This window comes from Panthera leo, chromosome B2 (genome assembly GCF_018350215.1).
Source record: "Panthera leo isolate Ple1 chromosome B2, P.leo_Ple1_pat1.1, whole genome shotgun sequence".
NCBI lineage: Eukaryota > Metazoa > Chordata > Mammalia > Carnivora > Felidae > Panthera > Panthera leo.
This window is the reverse complement of record NC_056683.1, coordinates 50,120,332-50,145,156: the sequence shown is the minus strand read 5'-3', so window position 1 is coordinate 50,145,156 and position 24,825 is coordinate 50,120,332. Positions and strand designations below refer to the sequence as shown.

The 24,825-nt window shown below is 43.5% G+C and overlaps 1 protein-coding gene and 1 long non-coding RNA gene across 4 annotated transcripts in view; one reads left to right on the top strand and one right to left on the bottom strand.

The window, feature by feature from the left end:
- CILK1 (ciliogenesis associated kinase 1) overlaps positions 1–24,621 on the top strand; it is a 56,133-nt gene extending 31,512 nt beyond the window's left edge. For both annotated transcript variants that reach the window (XM_042939050.1, XM_042939051.1), the window contains exons 5-14: positions 151–230; positions 9,927–10,059; positions 11,174–11,345; positions 13,330–13,497; positions 15,738–16,058; positions 17,762–17,952; positions 18,070–18,218; positions 20,152–20,280; positions 22,765–22,887; positions 24,111–24,621. In XM_042939050.1, the coding sequence (XP_042794984.1) occupies positions 151–230; positions 9,927–10,059; positions 11,174–11,345; positions 13,330–13,497; positions 15,738–16,058; positions 17,762–17,952; positions 18,070–18,218; positions 20,152–20,280; positions 22,765–22,887; positions 24,111–24,265 (1,621 nt within the window). In that variant the 3' untranslated portion in view covers positions 24,266–24,621. The remainder of the gene's footprint in view (positions 1–150; positions 231–9,926; positions 10,060–11,173; positions 11,346–13,329; positions 13,498–15,737; positions 16,059–17,761; positions 17,953–18,069; positions 18,219–20,151; positions 20,281–22,764; positions 22,888–24,110) is intronic.
- On the bottom strand, positions 9,633–17,776 carry LOC122220029. 2 transcript variants are annotated; one of them, XR_006202647.1, is made up of 4 exons: positions 17,617–17,776; positions 16,177–16,397; positions 13,785–13,908; positions 9,633–9,708 (listed from the first exon to the last, which is right to left on the bottom strand). It is a non-coding gene; the product is annotated as an uncharacterized LOC122220029 (long non-coding RNA). The 2 variants fall into 2 exon arrangements; XR_006202646.1 differs by having other exon boundaries at positions 16,308–16,397.
- Positions 24,622–24,825: the final 204 nt, after the last annotated feature.

Genomic DNA, 24,825 nt, shown 5'->3' with positions numbered 1-24,825 from the left:
TCTTTATTATCAGAGGATCTGGTCAGATTAGTGTCTGAACAAATGTTTTCTTAAAATCTTACTATATAACCAAAAGAACATGAACACAGGGTATTCAGATTCATATGTAAATCTAGACTTACAATTTTTTTCCTCCTCTGCCCCATACAGAAATAAGTTGTTTCCTGAATCTGCTATAAGGAATATCATGTATCAGATATTACAAGGACTTGCATTTATTCACAAACACGGTAGGTGATTTGGAGTACTGTGTTTTTTAATAGCAGTGAAATGTTGTCATCAGGGAGAAGATACAGGAAGCATCAGGGCCTTTTGTAATGGACTCCCAGAAAACGCTGAAAGAGTTGAGAGGCTGACAGTGGGTTTTGGAATACATTATCTTTCATAACTTGATTTCTGAATTTCTCTCATTATTTATCATGTCTGTGTGTTCTTATTCTTTAGGCTTTAACATTAAGCTTGTCATAGATCTAAAATTTATTCCTGCTCATTATCTGGTGTATTAATGAGAAACCTAAGATTAGAATTCAGAGAAATTTCACGTGTTATGTTTAATCTGCTGTTTTGCTGTGGCTTCTCATTTTCCTAATATATTTCAGTTTGTTCAAAAGCATTAAAAAATGGTCTAACAAAATTTATTCAACACAGGAAAATAAAATCAATTAAAAATGAGCAAAGAAAGACAAAGACAAAACAAGGTGTAGATATAGCTGGGGGGAGCGGGGGAGTTAATCAGCAAAATGCACGTCAGCAAGTTCTGATTAGTAAAAGAAGCAGGCTACAGATTTAATTCTGAGCATTCTGAGCAAAATGGGAAACATGACCAACTGCATCCAACATAGTTACCCACTCCCCCCGCCCCAATCCGGTAAAAACAGTCCAGTTGCCCAAGAGAAGCGGAACTGTTCTTAGAACTAAGACCAGAGAGGTTTCTCTCGTGGATCCTTATAGACGTGACAGTATGTAATGTGACTTCATGGCAAAAATGAAGTGACAAGTTACATAGAGCAGTTTCATGTTGTATCCCTCTTTCTAGGCCAGTTACATCACCTGATCAGAGAAAACAGTTCTAATGGGGCCCAGTATGATTCATTGTAGGGATGGTCTGGATAGTTCAAGGAGAGATTTAGAATATCTAGAGGAATGGATGGCCACATGCCCTTCAGGAAATTCTCCAATAAATACTATTGTTCTTGGTTGAGCTTTTGAAAGGTATTGAGTAGCAATGACTTTGAGGCTATATTTTCTAGCAAATACCTGGGGTGTTACTACATCTCTGCCACTAACTGGACGCAGACCCACCTTCTTATAAACACAGAGCCATGGGATGGACGTGTCCATTGGTGTAGCCAAGAGTTCTGTAGGGGGTCATCTGAAGTCACTTTAACTTTATAGACAGATGCGCCAAGCGTTTGATCTTGCATAGGCAGAAAGCCACTCACCCCCAGCCTAAGGATATTGTTGCCATTGCAAATATTGCGCCAGCAGATGAGTTTCATTACCCAATAAGGAACCTGGGTGGAAGCCCTTTGATAATACAGTCGGTACAGATTTGACACAAATTGGCAGTGAGTAGAAAAGACATTGTGTCACAGCTGGTGGCATAGGTCACCTGGGATCCTTCCCAGCCTCCCTCTTCCCCTCTAAGTAGTCCTTTGGTTAGAGACTAAATTAAACACACAGAGAGGCTATCTGTGCAAATCCATGTCAGCCTTGGCACATACTGAATAATCGAGTAATATGCAAGACTGAGTCCACTTGTGAACCAATTCCAGTGAAAAGTTTTTAGTAAAAGGTCAGCCTCCACAGGCTCACCAAAAGACTGAGACCTAATCATAGGACCCCAGAGCTTCTTCATTCTCCTCAAACCTCACCAACACATTAATAAAGGCCCATTTAGAGCACTTCCATCTACCCAGCACAACATGTCTGGCTCTGAAGAAAAAAACAGAAGGCATACTAAAAGGCAAAAAATTAAGGTTGAAGAGACAGGCAAGCATCAGAACCAGTCTCAGTATGACAGTGTTGTTGAAACTGTCAGACCAGGAATTTAAGACACCTATGATTAAAATACTCAGGGCTCTAATGGATAGAGTAGACAGCATGCAAGAACACACAGGCAATTTGAGCAGAGAGATGGAAATTCTTAGAAAGGATTAAAAAAATGCTAGAGATCTAACACATTGTAATAGAAATGAAGAATGTCATTGATGGGCTTATTGGTAGACTGGATACAGATGAGGAAAAGAATCTCTGAGCTTGAGGCTATCTCAGTAAACACCTCCAAAACTGAAAAACAAGGAGAAAAAATATGGGGGGAAAAAAAACCCAGAACAGAATACTCAAGACCTGTGGGGCAACTACATAGGTGAAACATACATGTAATGGGAATACCAGAAGGAGAAGAGAGAAAAGAACGGAAAAAATATTTGAAACAATAATGACTGAGAATTTCTCACACAATGTTATAGGTTAATTATAATTGATAATACTTGGATGGACCCAAGGACATCATGTTCAAATGAAACAAGTCAGAGAAAGACAAATACAGCATGATATCACTTATGTGTGAAATCTGAAAAAGTCAAATTTGCAGAGACAGAGAATAGAAGGGTAGTTAACAGGGGCTGGGGGGTAGGGAGAGTAGGGAGATGTTGGTCAAAAAGTACAAACTTTCAGTTAGAAGATGAATAAGGATATAATGTATGGTGTTGTGATTATAACTAATAATACTGTGGTATATACTTGAAAGTTGCTAAGAGAGTAAACCTTAAATATTCTTACTACAATAGAGAAATAATTATGTGTGTGTGTGGCGGGGGGGAAGGTCAGCCTGATCTGCTGGCATTGATAGAACCTTCAGTTACCAGGATTCATGAAGGATGGCATGAATTTGCAAAACATGAAAAACTTCTGGTGTGGTGTCTGAGGGACAAATAGGGGGAGAAGGGTAACTTACGAGGTTTAAGAGCCTGGGAAAAGAATATGATGAGAGATCAAAGTTCTCACTTTGGTTCTTACTATAAATTAGATTCTCAAAAGAGAAAGGTCAACCAGAATGTTTTCACACAGGGACAGTCATAGCATCTGAGTTACTGGGCTGTTTGCTCAGTACTGGAAACTGAGAAGTAGACCTAAAAGAAAGTTAATATTCATTGGCTTTCCCTTCTTTTCCTTTCGGTTGCTTTTCATGAGATTCAGGTATTTGTTGCCAGAAAGAACTTGTAGCCTTCTACCTGGGTCTCTATCTAATCCCATCAAATGAACACACACACACACACACTCACACATGCGCACATCCACACCCACAAATGCCCATGAATGTGTGCACATGCAATACATATTTGTATCCTGTAATTTAGCATCCAGATACTATTGTGACACAACAGCTCTTTGAAGCTCTGCACTCTCAGTTTCTCTCACACTCCTTGGACACTTGGATTGCATATGAAGACAGTGCAAGGGAAGGCTCAGTTCATGCAGCAAGTCAGAATACCTTTGCTCTTAGCACCACTGCTGCTACCAAATATTCTTGTGGACACTTCTCCCCAGCTGTTGAGTGCCCAGTTCTAGTTTAAGCTTAATAACATTTCATCTGTCACCTTTCTTATTTCCTTGCCAACTTCTTAGAAAGGACAGATGGTAGCTATTCCTTCCAAAGAAGAAGAAACTGAGGTTCAGAGAGGTTTGAAGCCCTGTCAAAGACTCCACTGCAACAAAGCAGGGAGGAGATTAGCTCAGATATCTGTGCCCATTTGCCATGCTCCACTAGAAAAACCCATCTTCTCTCAAGGAAAACAAAGGAATAAGAGGTGAAAAAAATAACAATAATAATTGTAGGTGGGATGGATATTAATTTTACAGGTCTGATTTCGTTTTTATTGATACATGATTTTCAGAAACTGTATAATGGTTTTTATGTGGTATTGACTTGACTCTGGTTAAGTGCACATGTAACTCCGTAGTATCTATCCCTTTCCTCCAGTAATGGGGAAAAAAAATCATCTAAATCAGCTGTAAGATTTGTCTTGTTAGCTTGTTCTCACTGTGAGAAGGTGCATTCTGCCCCTAGAGAGTAGACTCCTTTGAGAGGGGAGAAGAGCGCTGCAGGTAGTTGCTATGGCCATAGTTCATGTCACTGAGTACTTACCCCCCCCCCCCCCCGCCCCAGGGAATGAAAACATGACTCCACTTGGTACTGATTGAGCAATGCCAAAGCATATGTACTTTGTCAGAATTAAATAATTAATGCAAGCCTTGCTTCATCCTTGACCTGCCCTTACAAATATCCAGCTCACACTTACCTGTGCAAGCAATCAAGAATGCCTTAGCTGGCTTGGACGACAGTGTTTTGCCCTAAGAAGTGGTTCTCTGCTTCTGTGTTTCACTACTGCCTTGCATTGCATGACCTTGAGTCAGCCCTTGGCCTTTCTGTATGTTGCCGTCCTAATGGCCTTCTTGAGGAAAACATTGTAGGTTTAAATCAGTAATATCTGTGAAGCTACAACTTCCACAGCAGGAAGGCGCACTGCATAAATTCAGAGTGCTTAGGTATTCACTGGTTATTTCCATATATTCATATCAGGTTCATCATTAACAGAATGTGGCGGAGGAGAGAAAGCCTTCTTTGTGGCTGGATGTTTTCCCTTGCCCAAGGGTTGTTAATGAAAAGTAAGCACAACACAGTTTCTGCCAGGATGAAAGGGAAAAATCCCTCTTTTATTCGACTGGCATGGGGTACCCTGAAATTAAATCGAAGGTCTGTTCCTGTCTTCTGGAAGCCAAGCAGTTTTGAACAGGAAGATTCTTATCTAGATAGCACTTGGCCTTTGCATGATGTCTGAATGACCCAGTTGTAAGCGTTTCCATTGTGAATCAGAAGCCCAGAGGAAGAAGTGGGCTTATTGTTGCAAGCTCCAGTGCACACATCAGCAGAACACGTACCTGGCTAAGAACTGGATCAGAGCTTAGCACTAGCTCCTCACAGGTGAAGTGCATGACTAGCTTCATAAGCCTTCATTCTTCTGTGCAAAAAATGCAGCTGTGTCTGCCCACCCCCCTGTTGGGGGGTAAAATGAAAGGATTCATACTACTAATAATGACAAGGTCTTGCAAGGTGCCAGCGTGCCAAGCACACCTCTAAGAGCTTTGCAAAATTAACGAATTTGGTCCTGCAAAACAAGCCCTTAAGGTAGATGCTATTTTTTCCTATTTTACAGATTAGGAAAATAAGGCACAGAGAGCCTAAGTGATCTGCCAGACAGTGAACAGAATTGGGATTTGAAACTGGGCAACCTGATTGGTCTCCACACTTAACCACTATGCTGTATTGCCTCTCATATGGAAATTATAATGTTTTGTCAAAATAGAGATGAATAATAAATGTACATGACACGAGGGTCTTATAATTTTAGTTACCAAGGAATAGAAATCATCGGTATAGGGGCGCCTGGGTGGCTCAGTCGGTTAAGCGGCCGACTTTGGCTCAGGTCATGATCTCACGGTCTGTGAGTTCGAGCCCCGCGTCGGGCTCTGTGCTGACAGCTCAGAGCCTGGAGCCTGTTTCAGATTCTGTGTCTCCCTCTCTCTGACCTTCCCCTGTTCATGCTCTGTCTCTCTCTGTCTCAAAAATAAATAAACATTAAAAAAAAAAAAAAAGAAATCATCGGTATAAGGCTAATAATAGCTAATTTAGTAATGGAAAGAACAGGAGGCTAGGTCTTCTACAGATATATTCACAAATGCTTTCTAGTTATAAAAGGCTTATACTCAAATACAGTCTAACAAACAGCATATGTCAGCTGACAAATACAGTTTTCGTTAGTCATTTTTAAAAGTCTGTTTGCAGTTAATTTTTTTCCTAGCCGTTGTTCCTCTGATTGTTTTGGGCCTGAAGTATGATCTATAGAACTTGAAGCTGCTTAGATACACGGGGGACCAGAATCTTCATGCTCCTCATTTTATTAGTGCATCTGTTCTAGTAGGATTAAAGAGGAGTTAGCAGTGAGGGACCGGATAAAGCTTGACTGATGGGAGGAGGTAGTTAGTGCTCACAGGAGCATGACCTATAGTGGAAGCAAGTTACAAGGTCCAGAGTGCAAGAGGTTAGGTGTATCCCAGTACAAGTCGATGTAATGGGATGAACTGAGCAAGGATAAGGTGCAGCTTTGTTGAGGTGGGTGTTACACGTGAGTGCAGAGGGAGCTTGCCATGGGGCTTGGAGGCTGGAGGAAAAATGACTCACTATAAGGGAAATGCCACATAAGTTTGGAAATAATAATTTCACCCAAATAGAGGAGAAACAGGGAGTCTAAGAGGAGAAACAGCGTCCATCTGGACTTGAAAGGACTAGAACCACAAACCAAGATTTAACTGTGTGGATTGAGAGGGACAGAGTAGAGCAGAGTAGTACATTAGCTCTAGTACATTCTTATAAGATTGTGAATAATTAACCACCGCCCCACCTTCACCAGCTCCGGTGACTCACTTTTCCCATCTGTTCAGTAAGAAAATGATGTTTGTTATTTCTTTTTTTCACTGGTGTGTTTTTAAGGCTCTGAATGTTTAGGAAGAGAGGACCCACAGTTCATATATTTTCAGGGTGACATAAGTCTTCCTGTGTGCACTGACGAAAGGTCACTCTCTGATAACTGCTTGTGCCTTTGCACATTCTTAAGCCGGTTCCAAGATGGGAGCATACAATCAGGCCTTCTGGGAGCTGGAGCGTGCTCTGAAGAACAGAGGGTCCGAACACGATGACTCAGTTATGCTGAGTCTTAGAAACTGCCCACTCTAGTGTGCGTTAACAATCTTTAATTTGTCTGATAAGCCATCCAAACTTATCCGCATCACAAATTGTTTTTGGGGCATCAGGGTGACTCAGTTAAGCGTCTGACTTCGGCTCAGGTCATGACCTCACAGTTCGTGGGTTTGAGCCCCACATCAGGCTCTGTGCTGCCAGCTCAGAGCCTGGAGCCTTCTTCAGATTCTGTGTCTCTCTCTCTCTTTCTGTCCCTCCCCTGCTTGCACTCTCTCTCTCTCAAAAATAAATAAACATTTAAAAAAAATTGTTTTCTTCCATTTTAAAGGCCATCTTTGACAAATACTGCATTACCCTTTGAATATACTGATAGCCTCAAGTTTGGTTCTTACTATAAATTAGGTTTAATTTACTATTACTTTGGTTAGGATACTTAAGGAACTGGTGTGAAGAAGGCCATAAGGCATACATTGGTATAATGGCAGGATAAAGAATGAAGCAATGGAATATATACATGTATTTTTTTTCTTCCCATACAAACAAGGCACATATGCATATGCATACACATATGCAAATAGCCAACTCCCTGTGCCTATCTCTGGTCTAACCCAGGTAGGACTCCTTTGATCTTCTCTATGCCTTGGATAATGGAAAACAGAAGCAGCCATTTGGTGCAAAAGAGGTACTTCCTCTTCTCACTTGTGGCCCTCTTGAATATATATGATCCCTTCTGCACTTTCAGCCTCTTCTGTGTGCTCTGTACTTATATTTATTTTGTGCATCTTAGCCATTTGCCTGCAGATGCATCATTATGCCATAATACCATCCATTTGGAGTGTGACCTGATACCAAGCTCTGGTGTCTTCACCAGGTGAACAGAGAGGAGTGTCTTTTGATTAAAAAACACTATTGCTTTCCATAGTGCATGACATCTAGTGCATGTTCAAGTATGACTACATCACAGTTACCCTCCCCTTCCTCTAGAGCAGAGAGGGTTTTGGAGAAATAGCCTTGACTCGTAGATTTAGTCCTGCTGGAACTCTCCCCATGCTGAGGACTTCCTGCTCTGAGCCCTCAATGTCTCCCACACTACTTCAGGGTCACTGCTCTTCTCAGTTCTCAGTTGCTATCTTGTGAGACTTCCTGCCTCCTGGTCTTCCCTCTGTTGTCCCTGTCTACTTGACCAAGATAGATTTGTCTCCGTTAAGCTCCTTCATGTTCCCTACAAACCTACTGAAGTCCTTTGTTCTGTCAATAAGACTACCTTATGAAACCATCATGCTCCTGCCACAGTGCTAGGCATTCAGAAGAAATAGATCTGTAGCCTCTACCCTTAAAGTGCTCCATCTAATTATAGAGAGATGGTCAATATACTTGAAAATGGTAGAGTCTGCTCAAGTTCAGAAGGGAGAGCCTGTCATGTCCACCAGGGCAAGAACTATGCCCATTGAAGTTGCTTCTGAATCCACGGAGCCTCACATAGTACCTGGGCTGGAGTGGGCCCTCAGTGAATATTTATTGGTAGGATGAATGAGTGAAGAAGGCTAGCATAGTTTGAATCGCTTCCTGGAAGAAGGGAAACTCAAAACAGGTCTCAAAGGATGGCAAAGATTGGGATTGACACAGATAAAAAGGAACAAGGGTACAACATTGTTAATGGGAATAGACACAGTGACCCTGAAGGAAATGAGGGATTTTATGTGATTGGAACACACTTTACACATACTGGTGATAAGTATTAGAAAAGAAGTCTATCTCTGTAGGTAGACTGAAAGGAGTTCAAGCTTCTTAAATAACTTAAAGGAGTCATGGATGCGTGTGTGTGTGTGTGTGTGTGTCAGTGACAAGGGAAAGACAGTGTTTAAATTATCAGGAAGTGTAGTAATCCAGAGAAGCTGGAGTGAGAAAGGCCTACCAGAAAGTGGCAGTGTAGGGATGGATGAGGAAAGCAAAGATTTAGGAGGAAGGAGTATAAAGGGGCAGGAGGGGTCACATGGAGATATTTGGGTGAGAAACAGAACATATTTCCATGGCTGTTTGGAAAGGATCCAATATAACTACAAGAAACTGGGATACCTTATCGAAAGGTTTGGGAAGGAGAGATGATTGGGGAGAGGAGAAAAGTGGTTTGGAACAGGTTAATGGGGGGAGACAGTGACATACCCTGTTGGAGACGCAGGTCCAGAGAAGGGTAGGAAAGGCACATCTGAGATGTAGATCTGAGCGTTTTCAGCATAGAAGTTGTCAAGGAATAATGTGGCTCTTCCGTGCTGGCTGGTGATTACTCCCATAATGTGCTAGTTGGGATCCACCTTTCACAACATTGATAATGACAGCACAGGACAAATAACACCATCAGCGGCATTCACGGAGTTGTATTTCCAGTTTTTGTGTTCCAGTGAGATTTAGAGTCACATAGAATGATGTCTCTGTCAGTGATGCTCTGTACAAGTGGAAGGTTTTAGGTTTTCAGAGGCATTTATCACCGATCAGTGGGTGTTAGAGTGCAACAGTTGGAGGTTCGTGTGTTGAATGACCTGCCCACACCCCCAAAACTCTGCTGCAACTGAGACAGGATTCCCATTTGATGAGCTGTCTTTGCCTTTCACAATGTATGCTGCAGATACACCTTTTCTCCTTCGTTAGGCAAATAATAAGCATTTAACACTTAAACATTTGTTGCAACACACCAGAATCTCAGATATGAGTAGGTCATATTCTCAGATCTCTTGTTCCTTAATCAAAAATTGCATTTGTGGTTTTCTTGTGACATAAACTCTCAGAACTCGTAAGACTTTTGTCTTTTGAAACGGTTTTAATCTCAAATTCTTTCTGGCTGACTTGGCCAGGGTAGGCATGATTTTTTTTTTTCCTTGAGTGACAATTTCTTTTTGCAAAGTTCTCTCAGCCCACAACTGAGTTTTGATCATTTAAAAGTTGTTTTCTCTCTGGGAGAAAAAAAAAAAGAAATTATGAAGATCAGCTTTTGAACTGTTTTACATTTTGAATTCATCAGTGGGAAATGAAAGAAGTCCTGTGCATAGAGCCTTCAGTGTCATTCCAGGCTACTTTTCAAGTTACACCTGTTACAAAAAGAGAAATACAGCTGCAAAGAGCAATGTAGGAGCAAACGTGCATTTGGATTCCTTCTCCACTGTCTCCACAGGCTTCTTTCATAGGGACTTAAAGCCTGAGAACCTCCTCTGCATGGGCCCAGAACTTGTGAAAATTGCAGACTTCGGGTTGGCCCGAGAGATCCGATCAAGACCCCCATACACAGACTATGTATCCACCAGATGGTAAATACTCTTTCCTCAAAATTATTTAATTGCACTTCTTTAAAAATATACCATTATAGGGCGCCTGGGTGGCTCATTTGGTTAAGCGTCAGACCTTGTTTGGCTCAGGTCATGATTTCACAGTTTGTGAGTTCAAGCCCCATGTCAGGCTTTGCAATGACAGCTCAGAGCCTGGAGCCTGCCTCAGATTCTGTGTCTCCCTCTTTCTCTGCCCCTCCCCTGCTCATTCTCTCTCTCTCCCTCTCCCTCTCTCTCTCTCTCTCTCTCTCAAAAATAAAAAATAAAACATTTTTTAAAAATTTAAAAAATATATACTATTATGTTGAGGATAATTTGAATGTCACAAATATTAAATCTTCACTAACAAAAACAGTACAATTTGAAACACATATTTGTAGGTATATTGGTGTTGTACCAGGTTTAAAAGCTTGTGCTGTAAGTAATTCCCCCTGATATAAATAATATTTTATATATAGCCCTTACTAAAGACTATTTCCTGGAAGAGTTGTGTAGAAGATTCTCCAAAGACCTGTCCGAAAAAAGCAGCTAATTGCTATTGTTAAAACTTTCAGACCCCAAGAATTTAAGCAGCTGGCCATGACCAGAAGTGGCCTACAGACAACAAGTTTTATGTTATCTCTTCTCTCTTCCTCACTCTTACTGTTTCTTAAGGATGCTGTACAGAAGAGTCATGGAGAGAAATGCTCAGTGAAAATACCATGAAACAGAGAAGCCCTAGTATATGACAGCATCCACAGCAGCCACCAAGTCTTCCTGAGTCCACCCAGCACACTGAGCTAGACAGAAATTAGAAACAAGGTCGGGGCGCCTGGGTGGCTCAGTCTGTTAAGTGTGTCCAACTCAGTTCAGGTCATGATCGCTCGGTTCCTGAGTTGGAGCCCCACATCGGGCTCTGCACTGAGAATGCAGAGCCTGCTTGGAATTCTCGCTCTCCCATCTTTCTCTGCCCCTCCCCTGCTTGCACTGTCTCTCTCAAATAAATAAAGACTTAAAAAAGGAAATATAGAATGCTTTTCACTGAGAATTGATTGTAGTGTGTCATTGAACTTCTGACCTGGAGAAGCAATAACCAGCAGTTCCTTTGTCCCTCCAGGTACAGGGCTCCAGAAGTGCTCCTGAGGTCTACCAACTACAGCTCCCCCATTGACATCTGGGCAGTGGGCTGCATCATGGCAGAAGTGTACACCCTCAGGCCACTCTTCCCTGGGGCCAGTGAAATTGACACCATCTTCAAAATTTGCCAACTGTTGGGGACACCGAAAAAGGTAATGCTAGGGAACAAAGGCCTGTTGGCTAAAGCCAGCAGCTTTTCCTGCTCCTTCAACTGCACCCGGGAGAGCTCTGGCCCCGTGGATCACCTGCTGGTCTTGCAGTCTTTCCCTCCACCTCAGTGATCCTTCCCTGCCCTTGTTTGCAGAAGCAGCTGCCTCCCTCCCTCCTGCTCTTCAGTGTATGTGTTTTGGTTCCCTCTGCTCTTCTTTCCACCATCTCTTATCATCATGGCTATGACTCCTGCATCTGTTCTGAAGTCTCCTGAGTGAAATCCCTCCTTTTAGGGGCATTCACGTATTTACCCGACTGTGAGATTTCCTCCCGCCCTCGCCGTCACCTTGGACTCAACACATCCGACACAGATTGTGTTTTGCCTACTCCCGGCTATCTTCCTTCCCCCATTGACCGTTTGTGCCCGCGGTCCCACGTAATCCCAGCACGCCGGCCTTCGGTCTGAGTTTCTTTCTCTCTCTCTCTCTCTCTCTCTTACACTCCTCTTCCCCTCATGCAAGCAGCCGCCGCATAATGCCTAGCTCTCACCTGGGAGCCCCACTACCGCCAGCGCAGGCCAGCCGTGACTGCCCCACTGCCTGTGTTTGCATCTTCGCCGCAAGCCCTGCCCCCAGTTTATCTTGCAGCTAGATTCCCTAGCTAAACGTCAGCCCTGGTCCCGGCCTCCCTGCTAAAAATATCTGCTGAGTCCCCACCTCACAGCCTTCTTCACTCTTATGGCCTCTCTCCCATGTGGTACCTGTGCCCTCTGGGCTCTGCTCTTGTGGCGCCCCACTTCCGAGCTCTGCGCAGGCGCGCTCTGCACGCGGGCGTGAATGTCTCACCTGACCTAATTTCACTCTTTTTTCCAGGCTCCTCAGTAACTTACGTCCTCTCTGCTGCTGTAGTCTCCTCTCCATTTCAGCTGTATTCCATGTTGTAATATCATTGTCTGTGTACATCTCTGTGCCCTGGACCATAGGCTTACCCAGGGCTAGGCTTTGCCTTGTGTTTATTTTCCCAGGTCCTAGCACCATTACTGGTACAAACCAGACCCTCAAAAATTTTTTGATCGTTTGAACAAATCATTAGTGCCACGTCTTCAAGATTTCCAGAGTCTCCTGCTAGAATCTCTCCCTTTTCTGCATGCCTGTACCTCGCTTGTGACCGTGATCACTTTTTTCTCTGAATTATTGTGTTTTTAAATAAATGTTTCATTTTCTCTTTTTGGACAGTGGCATCCTTAAGGGCAGGATTTATATTGGATTATTTTTGGATACCCAACAAGGGCTAAGCATGTAGTAAGCACCCAGTAACTATCTAAGTGAATAAATCATATAATCTAGCCTTAGTGCCACTTTACCTTACAAAAAATAAAAGCAATTATATCAGAATGTGTTTTCTAAAATAGTAGAGTGTTTGAACTAGAAGGGACCTTAAAGATTATTTGTTCATCACTTTCTGTCATATCCTCCAAAATTTAGTGTCCCATGGGAATGATGCATGATGCAGTGGAGACCTTTAGACTGAGTGAAACAGCTTTTTTTACTGTTGGACTTCTTAGCATATTTATTTTGAATCCTCAAGATGGGGATATTGTAATATGTAGGGTATCACAAATTTATTTAATTAGAGACAAGGTGTTTTGTTTTATTATCCACCCCCCCCCTTGCAAAATTTCTCATTAGCAGTTTCTAAAACCTCTGTTTCATGGAACACAATTAGGAAAATACTAATTTGAACCATCTCGTGTTAAGGTTATAAAACAAGTTGGTGGCAAATTCAGTGTCTTTTCCACTGTTGTCCAGACTTCATGTTCTTTGTAGTCTCTCCATTAGCATCCCCCTGGGTTTCATCACACACAGTGCTGCACTGTATGAACATGATAATGATATGATTGCTTTTCCATTATGGCTACATGTACCGGAATGTAAACTATCACAACACGTCAGCTAAGCAACATTTTTTATCTCTTCCTTGTTTCAGACCGACTGGCCTGAAGGCTACCAACTTTCAAGTGCAATGAACTTCCGCTGGCCCCAGTGCGTACCCAATAACTTAAAGACCCTGATTCCAAATGCTAGCAGTGAAGCCATTCAACTCCTGAGAGACATGCTTCAGTGGGATCCCAAGAAACGGCCAACAGCTAGTCAGGTTTTCTTCCATTTCCTTGTTTGATGCATTTCTTATTAAGTTCGTATCTGACTCTGAATAATTCTTATCAATCTCATAGGAAATATTTTATTTGGTATTATGGGTGGAAAATAATATTGAATGTCATTAATGATGTATAATACATAAAAACATAAAATAGTTTGAAACTCACTGTATATAGTTAATGGTTTAAGCAATATAGTGGCCTTGAAAGTTGGCATAGCTCTATGCCACATACATTCATTTTCACCACATACATGGAAATGAAAATAAACAGATATATTTACCTTTCTTTGGAGAATGTTTTCAAATATATTCTCTCTCAGTTAAGATTATGTAGCACTTTGCTTGTAAGGCAGTACTGGTCGTTGAAAGGGAATTTGAAAATATCTTGTAAAATCCAACTTGCTCCTTTTACAGATGACACAGAACAACAGATGAGATAGAACTGGGATGATAACCACCATGAGCATTTTATAGCACTTTAGAGTTTGTGGATGCTTTAGTTTTTACGTGATTCTGACCCTATGAAGATTCCATGAAATAAGTGTTATTGTTTTCACTGTGTAAGTGAGAAAACTGAGTCTCAGAAAGTATAAGCAGTTTGCCCTAGTCACTCATCCAGTAACTAGTACAGATAGTACAACCAACTGCAGTTCCTTCATGCAGATGGTAGGTCTTGGCCTCATACCTCCTGTTTTCTCAATCTGCCTTCCCCCAGGCCACTTTGTCTTAGATTGTAAAATGCATCCAGAGGGGCGTGGTAATGCTGTGGCTTCAACCACTCCCGTGCCTCTTGCAAGGCTCAAGTTTGCTAATTGTCTCATTGGCGGGTTACATTGCTCAGAATGACGAAGGTGACCAGTTCTAATAGAGAGGATGATTTGGCCAAACAAAAGTGACAGGGACATGTGAAGATAGGACCAATGTGACAGTAGAATTCACTGGAGAGATGATATTTGGGGGTTAAAGAATTATAGAAAAGCACGTTTCCAAAGGCTCAGAAAAGAAAGAGGCATAATTTGGTACCATAAAACTTTGGGTGGCTGGGGTTGGAAAGCTCTCAGAAGTGCACTTCAGGGGATAAAATTCACAAATATTCTGAGGGCAGAAGAAAAGCTTTCTGATGAACCCAGTTTTTTAAAGCTTGTACCCAAGAGATCAAAAAATTCTGGAGCGCCTGGGTGGCTCATTTGTTAAGAATCTGACCCTTGATTTCAGCTGAGGTCATGATCTCATGGTTCGTGAGATCCAGCCCCACATCAGGCTCTCTGCACTAACAGAGCAGAGCCTTTTTGGGATTCTCTCTTTCCCCCCCTTCTCTTTCCAGGTCACTTGTGCTCACTCTCTCTCTCTCTTTCTCTCAAAATAAATAACCTTAAAAGAAAAAAGAAAAGAAATTCTGTAACAAGGAACCAAGAGAACAATGTGTACTTTTAAGAATAGTGTCATTGGCACCTGGGTGGCCCAATTGGTTGAGCTTTTTTTCAAGTTAGATGCCAGGGTTTAAGATCAGTACCAGAGTATCTGTATTATCGGCCTCTGTATCTACACTTACATATAATAATTGCAAATGTTTATAACTATGTCCCAGAGTCATCAAGAAGGGTTATGTTATGTTCAGTGATTTCCATTCAAAAAAACTAGGGCATACAGGAAATATTTCAGAAAGAATTATCAACCCCAGCACTTTAAGATTTATCCCTTGACTATCTAGAAAACTGGATTGTTCAGAAGAACAAGGTTTGTCCATGATTCTTGAGAGGCAAGTTTTAACTATATCTGTATTACATTTTTGGCATTCCTGGGGTAATGTACCTGCTTATTTTACACTTGATTCTTCAATCTTCCAGGATTATTGGCTCTCTCTGTTTTATATTATTTTTTTCTTTTTGTGAGCTGAGCAAATTGGCTCAGAAAGGTGAAACATTATATTTAAGGCACATAGTAAATAAATTACCAAGCCAGTATCTGTGTTGAGCAAGAATACTTTTCAGAAGTAGCAAAGGTAATGGCAGTATAACTGGCTGCTTTATCCAAATAATTTTAAGTGTATACATTTTATATTTTAGATAAGGAAAATCATAAAGAATGTCACACATTCGAGATGCTGTTTTCTGGTTGGGTTAGGCTAAGAAACTGTAGTAAAATGGTCCCATGAAATGTAGCTCAGTGAGCCTGATGCTGTCAGTCCTCCCGGCTAGACTTTCCTCCTAAAGCAGCCCTATGTGTTATTCCAGGCGCTTCGATATCCTTACTTCCAGATTGGGCATCCGCTGGGCAGCACCACACAGACCCTTCAGGATTCAGGAAAACCACAGAAGGATGTCCTGGAAAAGGCGGGCCCCCCTCCTCACATTAAGCTGATCCCACCTGCCCAGCCCCCAACCAAGCCACACACACGGATTTCTTCGAGACAGCATCAGGCCAGCCAGCCCCCTCAGCATCTCATGTACCCCTACAAAACAGAGGCTTCCAGGACAGACCACCTGAACCATCTTCCAGAGGACAAGCCAAGCCCGTTGCTCTTCCCGTCCCTCCATACCAAGAATCCTCAGTCGGTGAGCGATTTGCTAGTGAGCCTTGTCTGACCTGTTCCTCCTCTGACCCCATTTATTGTGTGGAAGGTTTTCTTTTTCAGCATAGAGTCTAATTATAATAAATGTATCTTTGTAATACCATGGGATAGTGAAAAGAGCTTTGGCCTTGGAGTTGAAGTTCTAAATTCAGGTTCTGGCTGTGCCTGTCAATAGCAGTGTGCGTGGTAGGCAACCATAGCGTCAGGGTTGAGAGCCACACAGCGCACTCACACTGCCAGAGGCTCCAGTCTCCGCTGTGCTGTTTCCTAGCTCTGTGACCCTGCGCAGTTTCCTTGGCCTTCCTGCTCCTCAGTTCCTTGCCTGTGAAACAAAGATAACAATTGCTGTCTACCTGATAACAATTCTTTTGGGGACTAAATGAGTTAATACTTAAAAGAATTTAAAATCGTAGCTAGCACTTTGTTAGAACTTGATAAATGTTAGTCACTGTTATTATTAATCCCTGAGGACTCAGTTTCCTCATCTGTAAGAGGAAGATCATCATGCCTATCTTGTCCACCAGACCAGGCATGAGGATCAAATATCCTGCTGCTTGTGAAGATGTTTTGAAAAACCACAAAGTGCTATAATAGAATTTGTATACTATTATTCCTATTAATGCCATCAAGTAATGCTGTTAATGCTGGGCTGTTAATTGAGTCCAGATCTTTCTCCTCTTGGGCTGGTGCTCAAAAGAAAACAGTTTGGGTTAGATTCAATAATAACCCAGGGCATCAGGTGATTGGTTAGCTTTATAATGCTGTCTGCCAGTCTGATTTTCTTTCTTTCTTTCTTTCTTTCTTTCTTTCTTTCTTTCTTTCTTTCTTTTTCTTTCTTTTTTAATGTGTATTTATTTTTGAGAATGAGAGACAGAGCATGAGCAGGAGAGGGACAGAGAGAGAGGGAGACACAGAGTCCGAAGCAGGCTCCAGGCTCCAAGCTGTCGGCACAGAGCCTGACTCGGGGCTCAAACTCACAAACTGTGAGATCATGACCTGGGCCAAAGTCAGACGCTTAACTGACTGGGCTCCCCAGGCACCCCTGCGAGTCTAATTTTCTAACCCTTTATGCAAAAGTAGTATTTTTTTCTGTTAACTAGTGTTCATTCACTGAGTGCTGGCTCCCAACCAACGCTGTGAGATACTGAGGCTGTTTGCTTTACCCTAGCCCACAACTTTGGAAGCAGCATGTATTTAGAAATTTCTTGTTGTAGCTAATTCTGTGATTAAATAGTATCCAGGTCTACTAAAAGGCAAAGAAGGCCTATTTGCAGTGTTTTCTGTTAAAGAGCAGGATGACTGATGTCTGAGCTGAGCTGTAATTCTCCTGCATCTCTAGGACAGACTAAAGCATGTTAATGCTTTCAGGGATGAGGCCCAGATGACAACCCAGCCATCTTCCCCGTGTGTGAGGAGTACCTTATATTCTTTTCTAAAATCCTTATCTTGTACAACAGTTGTCCCCCATAGGATGCAAACTGATGTGACCGGCGCAGGGTATGTGAGAGACAGAGGTCTGGGAACATGCTTTCTGTGGTTACCTTTTCAGAAGCAGTGCATGTTGGGAATGATATGCCCCCCGGATCCTCCTTTTCATAAGCGAAGAAGTTTGGAATAGGCATTCCTTATGGGTGAGCTCCATTAATGCCAAGTATTACTTTGTCCCCCCAATGCTTGGATACGCAGAAAATGCTGGCTGGCCTGGAACACAAAAATGGGGAGATCAAGCCAAAGAGTAGGAGAAGGTGGGGTCTTGTGTCCCGGTCCACAAAGGATTCCGATGACTGGGCTGACTTGGATGACTTGGATTTCAGTCCATCCCTCAGCAGGATGGACCTGAAAAACAAGAAGAGACAGAGCGAAGAGACCCTCTGCAGGCAAGTGTACACCTGACGTCTGTAAACAGATCAGATCTGGGACTTGTGAAATGATCTGTGCCTTTCTGATGATGCTGTCGATCTCATGCTGACCTAAGTCACCTTCCCTTGCTTCAGATTTGAGAGTGTTTTGGACCTGAAGCCCTCTGAGCCCATCGGTACAGGAAATAGCGCCCCCACCCAGACCTCTTATCAGAGGCGAGACACCCCGACCCTGAGGTCCGCGGCCAAGCAGCACTACTTGAAGCACTCCCGATACTTGCCCGGTAATGGAAATACTTGCCTTTGCTCTTGTCATTGCTAACAAACCATTTGCCTGGAGTCATATTCATAAAGATTCTGTTTTGGAAGGCAAGTGCTTAGGGGCTTCTAGAACCTCGGAACTGGTGGGAACATCATAAAAATACTTGCTGAGGCCTCACGTTTTTATGTTCTAGAGTTGCCTAAGATAAAAAAATGTAGTGGAAACTGGGTCCAGCCCCTGGGAGCAAGGAACTGGTGAGAGCCAGGCGGCATGCCCGAGGCCCCGGCAGCAGACCAGGTTTAGGAAAAATTTGCAGCCCTGTGTGCTCTCAGGAGACCAGAGTAAGAGCTCAGTCACACTCTCTGGCGGTATTACAGGGGGTAAGCATAAATGCTATAGTTTGATGGGTGCCCGAGCCTCTCCAGATTCTCCAGATTCCAAGCTTACAGCCTACCGTTCATTCATAAGTTCATTCTGTCAGTAAATACGTGCTGAGAACCTGATGTGTGCTAGGCACTCAGGAAATTACGGGGACCACAGTCTGCAGTGGTATCACAGTCCATGCAGTGACTGCATACAGCAGCCCTGCAGACAATACTTTCGCCCCCATGTAGGTTGTATCCTAGTGGGGGGGAGACAGACCCTAAACAAGTAGACAACCAGTAGTTCAGGTGGTGATAAGTCACATTAAGAGTGATATAAGGCAGGGAGGAGGCACAACTGTAGATAGAGGGCTCAGGAAGGGCCTCTCTGAGCAACTGGGCCCCAAAGAATGGGGAAGAAAAAATGAGCAGAACAATCCAGGCAGAGGAAGCAGCAAGTGCAAAGTCCGGGGAGGCAAGAAAGGGCGTGGCTTGTGAGGGGAAGGGCAGAGAGGCCAGTGTGGCCAGAGCATTGTAAGGGGGTGATAGTGTGAGGCATGAGGCATCTTTGGGAGTCTTGTAAGACATTTGGAATTTATTTCATAAGCAGCAAGAAGCTGTCAAAGGGTTTTAGTTGGGGAGCATGCTGGGTTTATGTCTATCTGTGTGCTGAGTGGATGAGGGCAGGCCATAGCTCTCATGCAGGTGAGGGGCATGGTGACTCGGAGCTGGGACTGTGGGTCCCAGGGACAAGAGGTGGGAACGGCAGGCCCTGCTGATGTGTTGACTCCTCGCCCTTGGTTGGCCTCCCAGGATGACCTGGAAGAAGAGAGAGCAGGTGGCAGGGTCTAGCAGTGGTCCAGGTGTCAGGTGCAAAGACTCAAGCTACAGTGACCACAGGCCCAAGGGAGCAGGGAGGGAATTAGAGAGTTATTTCTTTTTGGCTCTAGGAGAGGAAAGAGGATAAAAGATGAATTCAGTCTTTCAGTTCTGAAAAATAGCTGCAGTGCTTGACATAAATGGGAAAGTGGGCGGTCTAGTGGGTGGTTTGGCTTAAAGTTGAGGTGATTGATTAAGGTCAAGGCAGCCTTGGAAACGAGGGAGTCAGTGAGGGTCACCAGTGCAGACCCGAGTCACCAGCACTTGATGGCGCTAATGGTCCAGGTCAGGGGAAAAGATGGATGTGGGGGACTGGATACAGAGAGGAGAGCAGGGGCTGCAGAGCTGGTGGGGTGGAAGGGGGTGGAAAAAAACCTTGGGAAGGTGACAGAAAGGCAGTGGCCCTTGAACGGGTACAGGTAGGGATGTCAGGACAGCACGAGACAGGCCAGGACAGGAGACGTGAGACACGCCTGTCGGGAGAAGCTTAGGAGACCTCTCTCAGGCTGCCCACCAGTGAGACAGGATGCTAAACCCAAGGATTGCATCTTTCCTCTGCCATCTATCAGAAAACAGCCTGGTCGGTTCTTGCTCCAATTGTTGAACCACAGGAAGTTTGGACAAATTGGGTTCTGTGAGAACTTCGTCACAAAATCTGGTGCAAGATTTAAGATGTACTTTTTTTGCATTTGAAAATCATTTCTTCCCCTCTAGGAATAAATATAAGAAATGGCATACTTCCAAATCCAGGCAAGGATTTCATTCCATCTAACCCATGGTCTAGTTCTGGTTTGTCTGGAAAATCTTCAGGGACAGTATCGGTAATCAGCAAAATAAATTCAGGTGAGTAGTGATTATTACTTCCTAAATGACAAGAGGCAAATTCTCTGAATGTGGCAGGGCGGGTACAGAGAGACAAGCTGTGGAAACGAAAGTTTTCTGGTGTGGAAACCCAGGGCCCCTTTTCCAGGCCTTTAATCCTGTCTCTTTCTTGGCAGCAGGCTCTGGGGACCCAGCCAGCTGCTTCAGGGTCTGCCTTCAGGAGGGGGGGGGGGGGGGGGGGGCTCGTCTGACTTCCCGAGGCCCTGCCCTGCTGGCCATCCACCTCAGCCCCATCCGCCTTGATCCAGCTCGTCCCCTCCCTCTGATGACCCAGAGCCCCCCAGCCCCTTCTGGTTGGAAGGTGGACAGCTCAGAAGGCCATCCTCATTTTTTTTTTAAATGAGTAAGTGAATTTCATAAGCCTTCCAGGCTGGCTAACCCCGTTCCCAGCAGACCAGTCCACCAAGTCATTTTCTCTCACTCAGGCAACCCTGCCACGTGCTGCTTCCCTTTCCACATTGTCAGGTAAACATCTGGGCATCACTTCTCCTGGCTTTATCCGTTATGTGTTCATTTATTTTGAGAAACCCAAAAAAGAACAAAATGATGCATCAACCTCCACATACTCCCCACCAACTCAAGGAATCAAAGTTGGCAAATACACACGAAGCCCACTCTCTAGGCCTTCTTACCCTTTCTCTCTTCCCCTCTCCTGATTTGGGTGTTAATTGTTTCTATGCATTTTTAAAAGATACATGAAATACATAGTATGTTTTTGCATGTTCAAAAATTAATGTGAACATAATTCTGGATGTATATTGTGATGTAGCAATCACACATATATGTAAGATACATAACATTATATACTGTATAACATATATAATATATATAACTGTGCCACACCATGATTTTATTACTTTTACTGGATCATAATTTATTTACTCTTTTCTTCTTGATGAGTGTGTAAACTGTGAACAATCTTTGCTATTAGAGCGCCGAAGGAACCTTGTTGGACCCCATTGTTGTGCACCTGTGTGAAGGTTCCTCTGGGTATAAATGTAAACATGTTCAGTTAAAGGGTGTGCTCATCTTTGACTTTACAGATGTTGCCAAATTGCTCTCCAGCAGGGTCTGGGAGTTGTGCTGTATCCTTGATGCCACTTGGTACTGTCAAGATTGCAAAATGTGTGCTGATGTGATGGGCGTGAAATGGCATCTTGTGGCGTAAACTTGCATGCCTCGTGTACTAATGAAGTTGAGCATCTTCTCTTGTGTTTATTGGCTATACGCTTTTTCCCTTTTGGGACCTGTTCAAATTCTCTTCCCACTTTTTTTTTTTTCCATATCTATTCACCAAAAATGCAAAATGTGCTCTAGCATAATACAACTCCTCACACCTGCATTGCCACTCTGGCTTAACTAAGCAGTTGCTAGGAACACTGAGTTGTGAAGACACACAGCAACTCTACCACAAATTCCCTCTTTTCCTACTGGCTGTAACTCCCATTTGTATAATGGCCCATAATAACATTTGTCATTGTTCTGTGTGTACCTTAAGTCTTAGTGATAAGGCTTCTAGATATCCATTCATCCATCTGATGTGTATTGATTACTGGCTATCTATAAAGCATCCTGTTGAGCTCCTAGAATAACTAAGATGAGTAGCATACAGTTCCAGCCGTTAAAGCAGTCTCAATAGAAAAGCACCATAAGAAGTGAATATATTTAATATAATATAATAATCATTAACTTTTCTGATTACAGACAATAACGTTTACTGTAGAATTACTTGTAATTGCTAAATAATTAAGACAATCTGTGTGCCGATCAGTAAGAGGCTGGCTAAATTAATTATCGCTTAGCTGTATTCTAGAATTTGTATATACTGAGGAAGGATAACTGTTCTGTGTTATGGAATGAAAAAAACACAGATTTCAGAACAGGCTAAACTTATTATCCCAAAAGAGAAAGAAAACTTTGCATTTCCTTTTTCTTTTTTTTTTTTTTTTTTTTTTTTTAAATTTTTTTTTCAACGTTTTTTATTTATTTTTGGGACAGAGAGAGACAGAGCATGAACGGGGGAGGGGCAGAGAGAGAGGGAGACACAGAATCGGAAACAGGCTCCAGGCTCCGAGCCATCAGCCCAGAGCCTGACGCGGGGCTCGAACTCACGGACCGCGAGATCGTGACCTGGCTGAAGTCGGACGCTTAACCGACTGCGCCACCCAGGCGCCCCTGCATTTCCTTTTTCTTAACCGACCAGCCAACCAACTGGACTTGGTGTGGGTGCAGGCTATAGGAGAGGCACTGTCTTTGCTGTCCCTCTCCCCAGTCTTTCCAACAGTGTGCTGTGGAGGAGTGCTCTGCTCGGAATTCACTGTTCTTATCATACTTCCCCTGTAAAAGTAAGGTCCCGGTTCTGTATTGTTCCGCACCTGTTTAACCCTGTTGATGTTACATGCACGTGTCTTTGTGTAGTAATGAGCTTTTGCTTTTGTGTATCAGTTGGTTCCGGCTCTACAAGTTCTAGTGGACTGACTGGAAACTATATCCCCTCCTTTCTAAAAAAAGAAGTTGGTTCTGCTATGCAGAGGGTACACTTGGCACCTATTCCAGACCCTTCCCCTGGTAAGTTCTATTTCAGATCATTCATGACTCAATGCAGCAGGTGGTTATGGAGTAGCTGCTTTGTGCCAGGCCCGGTGTCTGCTGCCATGGTGCCAGGATCCACCAGTGAAGGAGACAGACAGGATGCCCTGTCCCATGAACTTGCACTCTACAGACAACCGAATCAGATGCTCACCAATGCTAGGGAGAAAAATAAAGTTAGGCAGGGTATAGGGAATGTGGAGGTTGGAGTGTGCATTTTTTTTTTTTTTTTTTTTTTTTGAGAGAGAACATGAGCCGGGGAGAGGGGCAGAGTGGGGGAGAGAGACAGAGACAGAGAAGGAGAGAGAGAGAATGTTAAGCAGACTCCATACTCAGGGGCTCAATCCACTACCCTGGGATCATGACCCGAGCCAAAATCAAGAGTCAGACTCTCAACCAGCTGAGCCACCCTGGCACCTCTGGAGTCTGTATTTTTTAAAGAGCATAGCCCAAAGAAGACCTCACTGCAAAGGAGATGTTGAGTGAAGGTGTGAAAGAGGTGAGTGAGCCACCCAGTCAGTGAGGGTGAGATTGTCCCCAGCACGGGGTTCCTAGTGCATGGGCCTGGAGGCAGGAGAGCCCAGGCCTGTTCAAGCAAGAGCAAGGAGGCAGAGGATAGGGGTGACATGAATGATGGAGGGGAGTGGGCAAGAGAGAGGGGTGACAGGAGACCGGGTGGTATGAGGCCCTGCAGGCTACCATAAGCGTTCTGTCATTCACCGTGAATGACATGGAAGAGCCACTGGAGGGTCTCGAGCAGAGGCGTGGGATGATCGGACTTCCATCTTCCAGCCTCACTGCAGTGCTGGCTGTCACTAGACTGAAAGTGGGAAACAAGTTTGGAAGCAGGGAAGCAAACCGGCTGCTGCCATGATCCAGGCAAGGAATGGTGGGCCAGAGTGCTAGGAGCTGAGCTGGTCTGGCTCGGAGTACATATGGAAGGTAGAGCCAGGAGCATTTGCTGACCAATGACAAGTGGGATGTGAAAAAAAGGGAGGGGTCAGGATTGACACCAGTATTTTTGGCCTGACAACTATAGAGTGTTGTCGTCCTTGACTGAGAGAGGGAAGACTGTAAGACGCAGGCCGGTGCTTCTCTTGAACTCTCATTTTCCGATATTTTGTCGCCAAGATGCACTTACTTGCTTTGTTTGTTTGCATGAGTCCCCACATCAGTCAGACCTGCCTTCCTCTCTATTGCAGGCTATTCTTCCCTGAAGGCCGTGAGACCTCATCCTGGGCGACCTTTTTTCCACACCCAGCCTAGAAGCACTCCCGGGTTGATGCCCCGGCCTCCGGCTGCCCAGCCAGTGCATGGCCGGACGGACTGGGCTTCTAAGTACGCGTCTCGGCGATGACTGTGCCGAAGCTTCTGGGGGTGCAGGAAAGCAGGACACGGTCCTTCCACCAACTGGTGTTCTGCTGGCAAGAAGCTTGCGGATGGTGTAAAAGCAAACCAACACTTTATAGTTGTTCTTCTGAACGAAGACATTTCAATATTCTTTAAAAAAATTTTTTTTAAATATTGATTTGAACGCAGTACCCTTTTTTTGTACAAAATTATTTTATTCTAAAACTGGGTCCCATTATTTTCTTAAACAGCGGCATTTTGTATATATGGATTATGTTTTAGCATTTTATACAGTCAACTTTGTAATGAACTTTTTAAAAATTAATTGACTTTCCTTTGGGGTTCCAGATAATATTTTATACAGATTTTTAAAAATTTAATAATATTGATGCAGTATTGCAACAGGGGTGCAATTTAAGGCTACATGATAGAGGGTTATTTACTCAATGCGTGCAGATATTTGTGAAGTGGTTAAATTTTAAATGTGGCACATTGGCACTTCAGGCTCTCTTGGACCAGTGTCAGCCCTAGAGAAATGATCTTCTGCTTTTCTCAATATCATGTTAT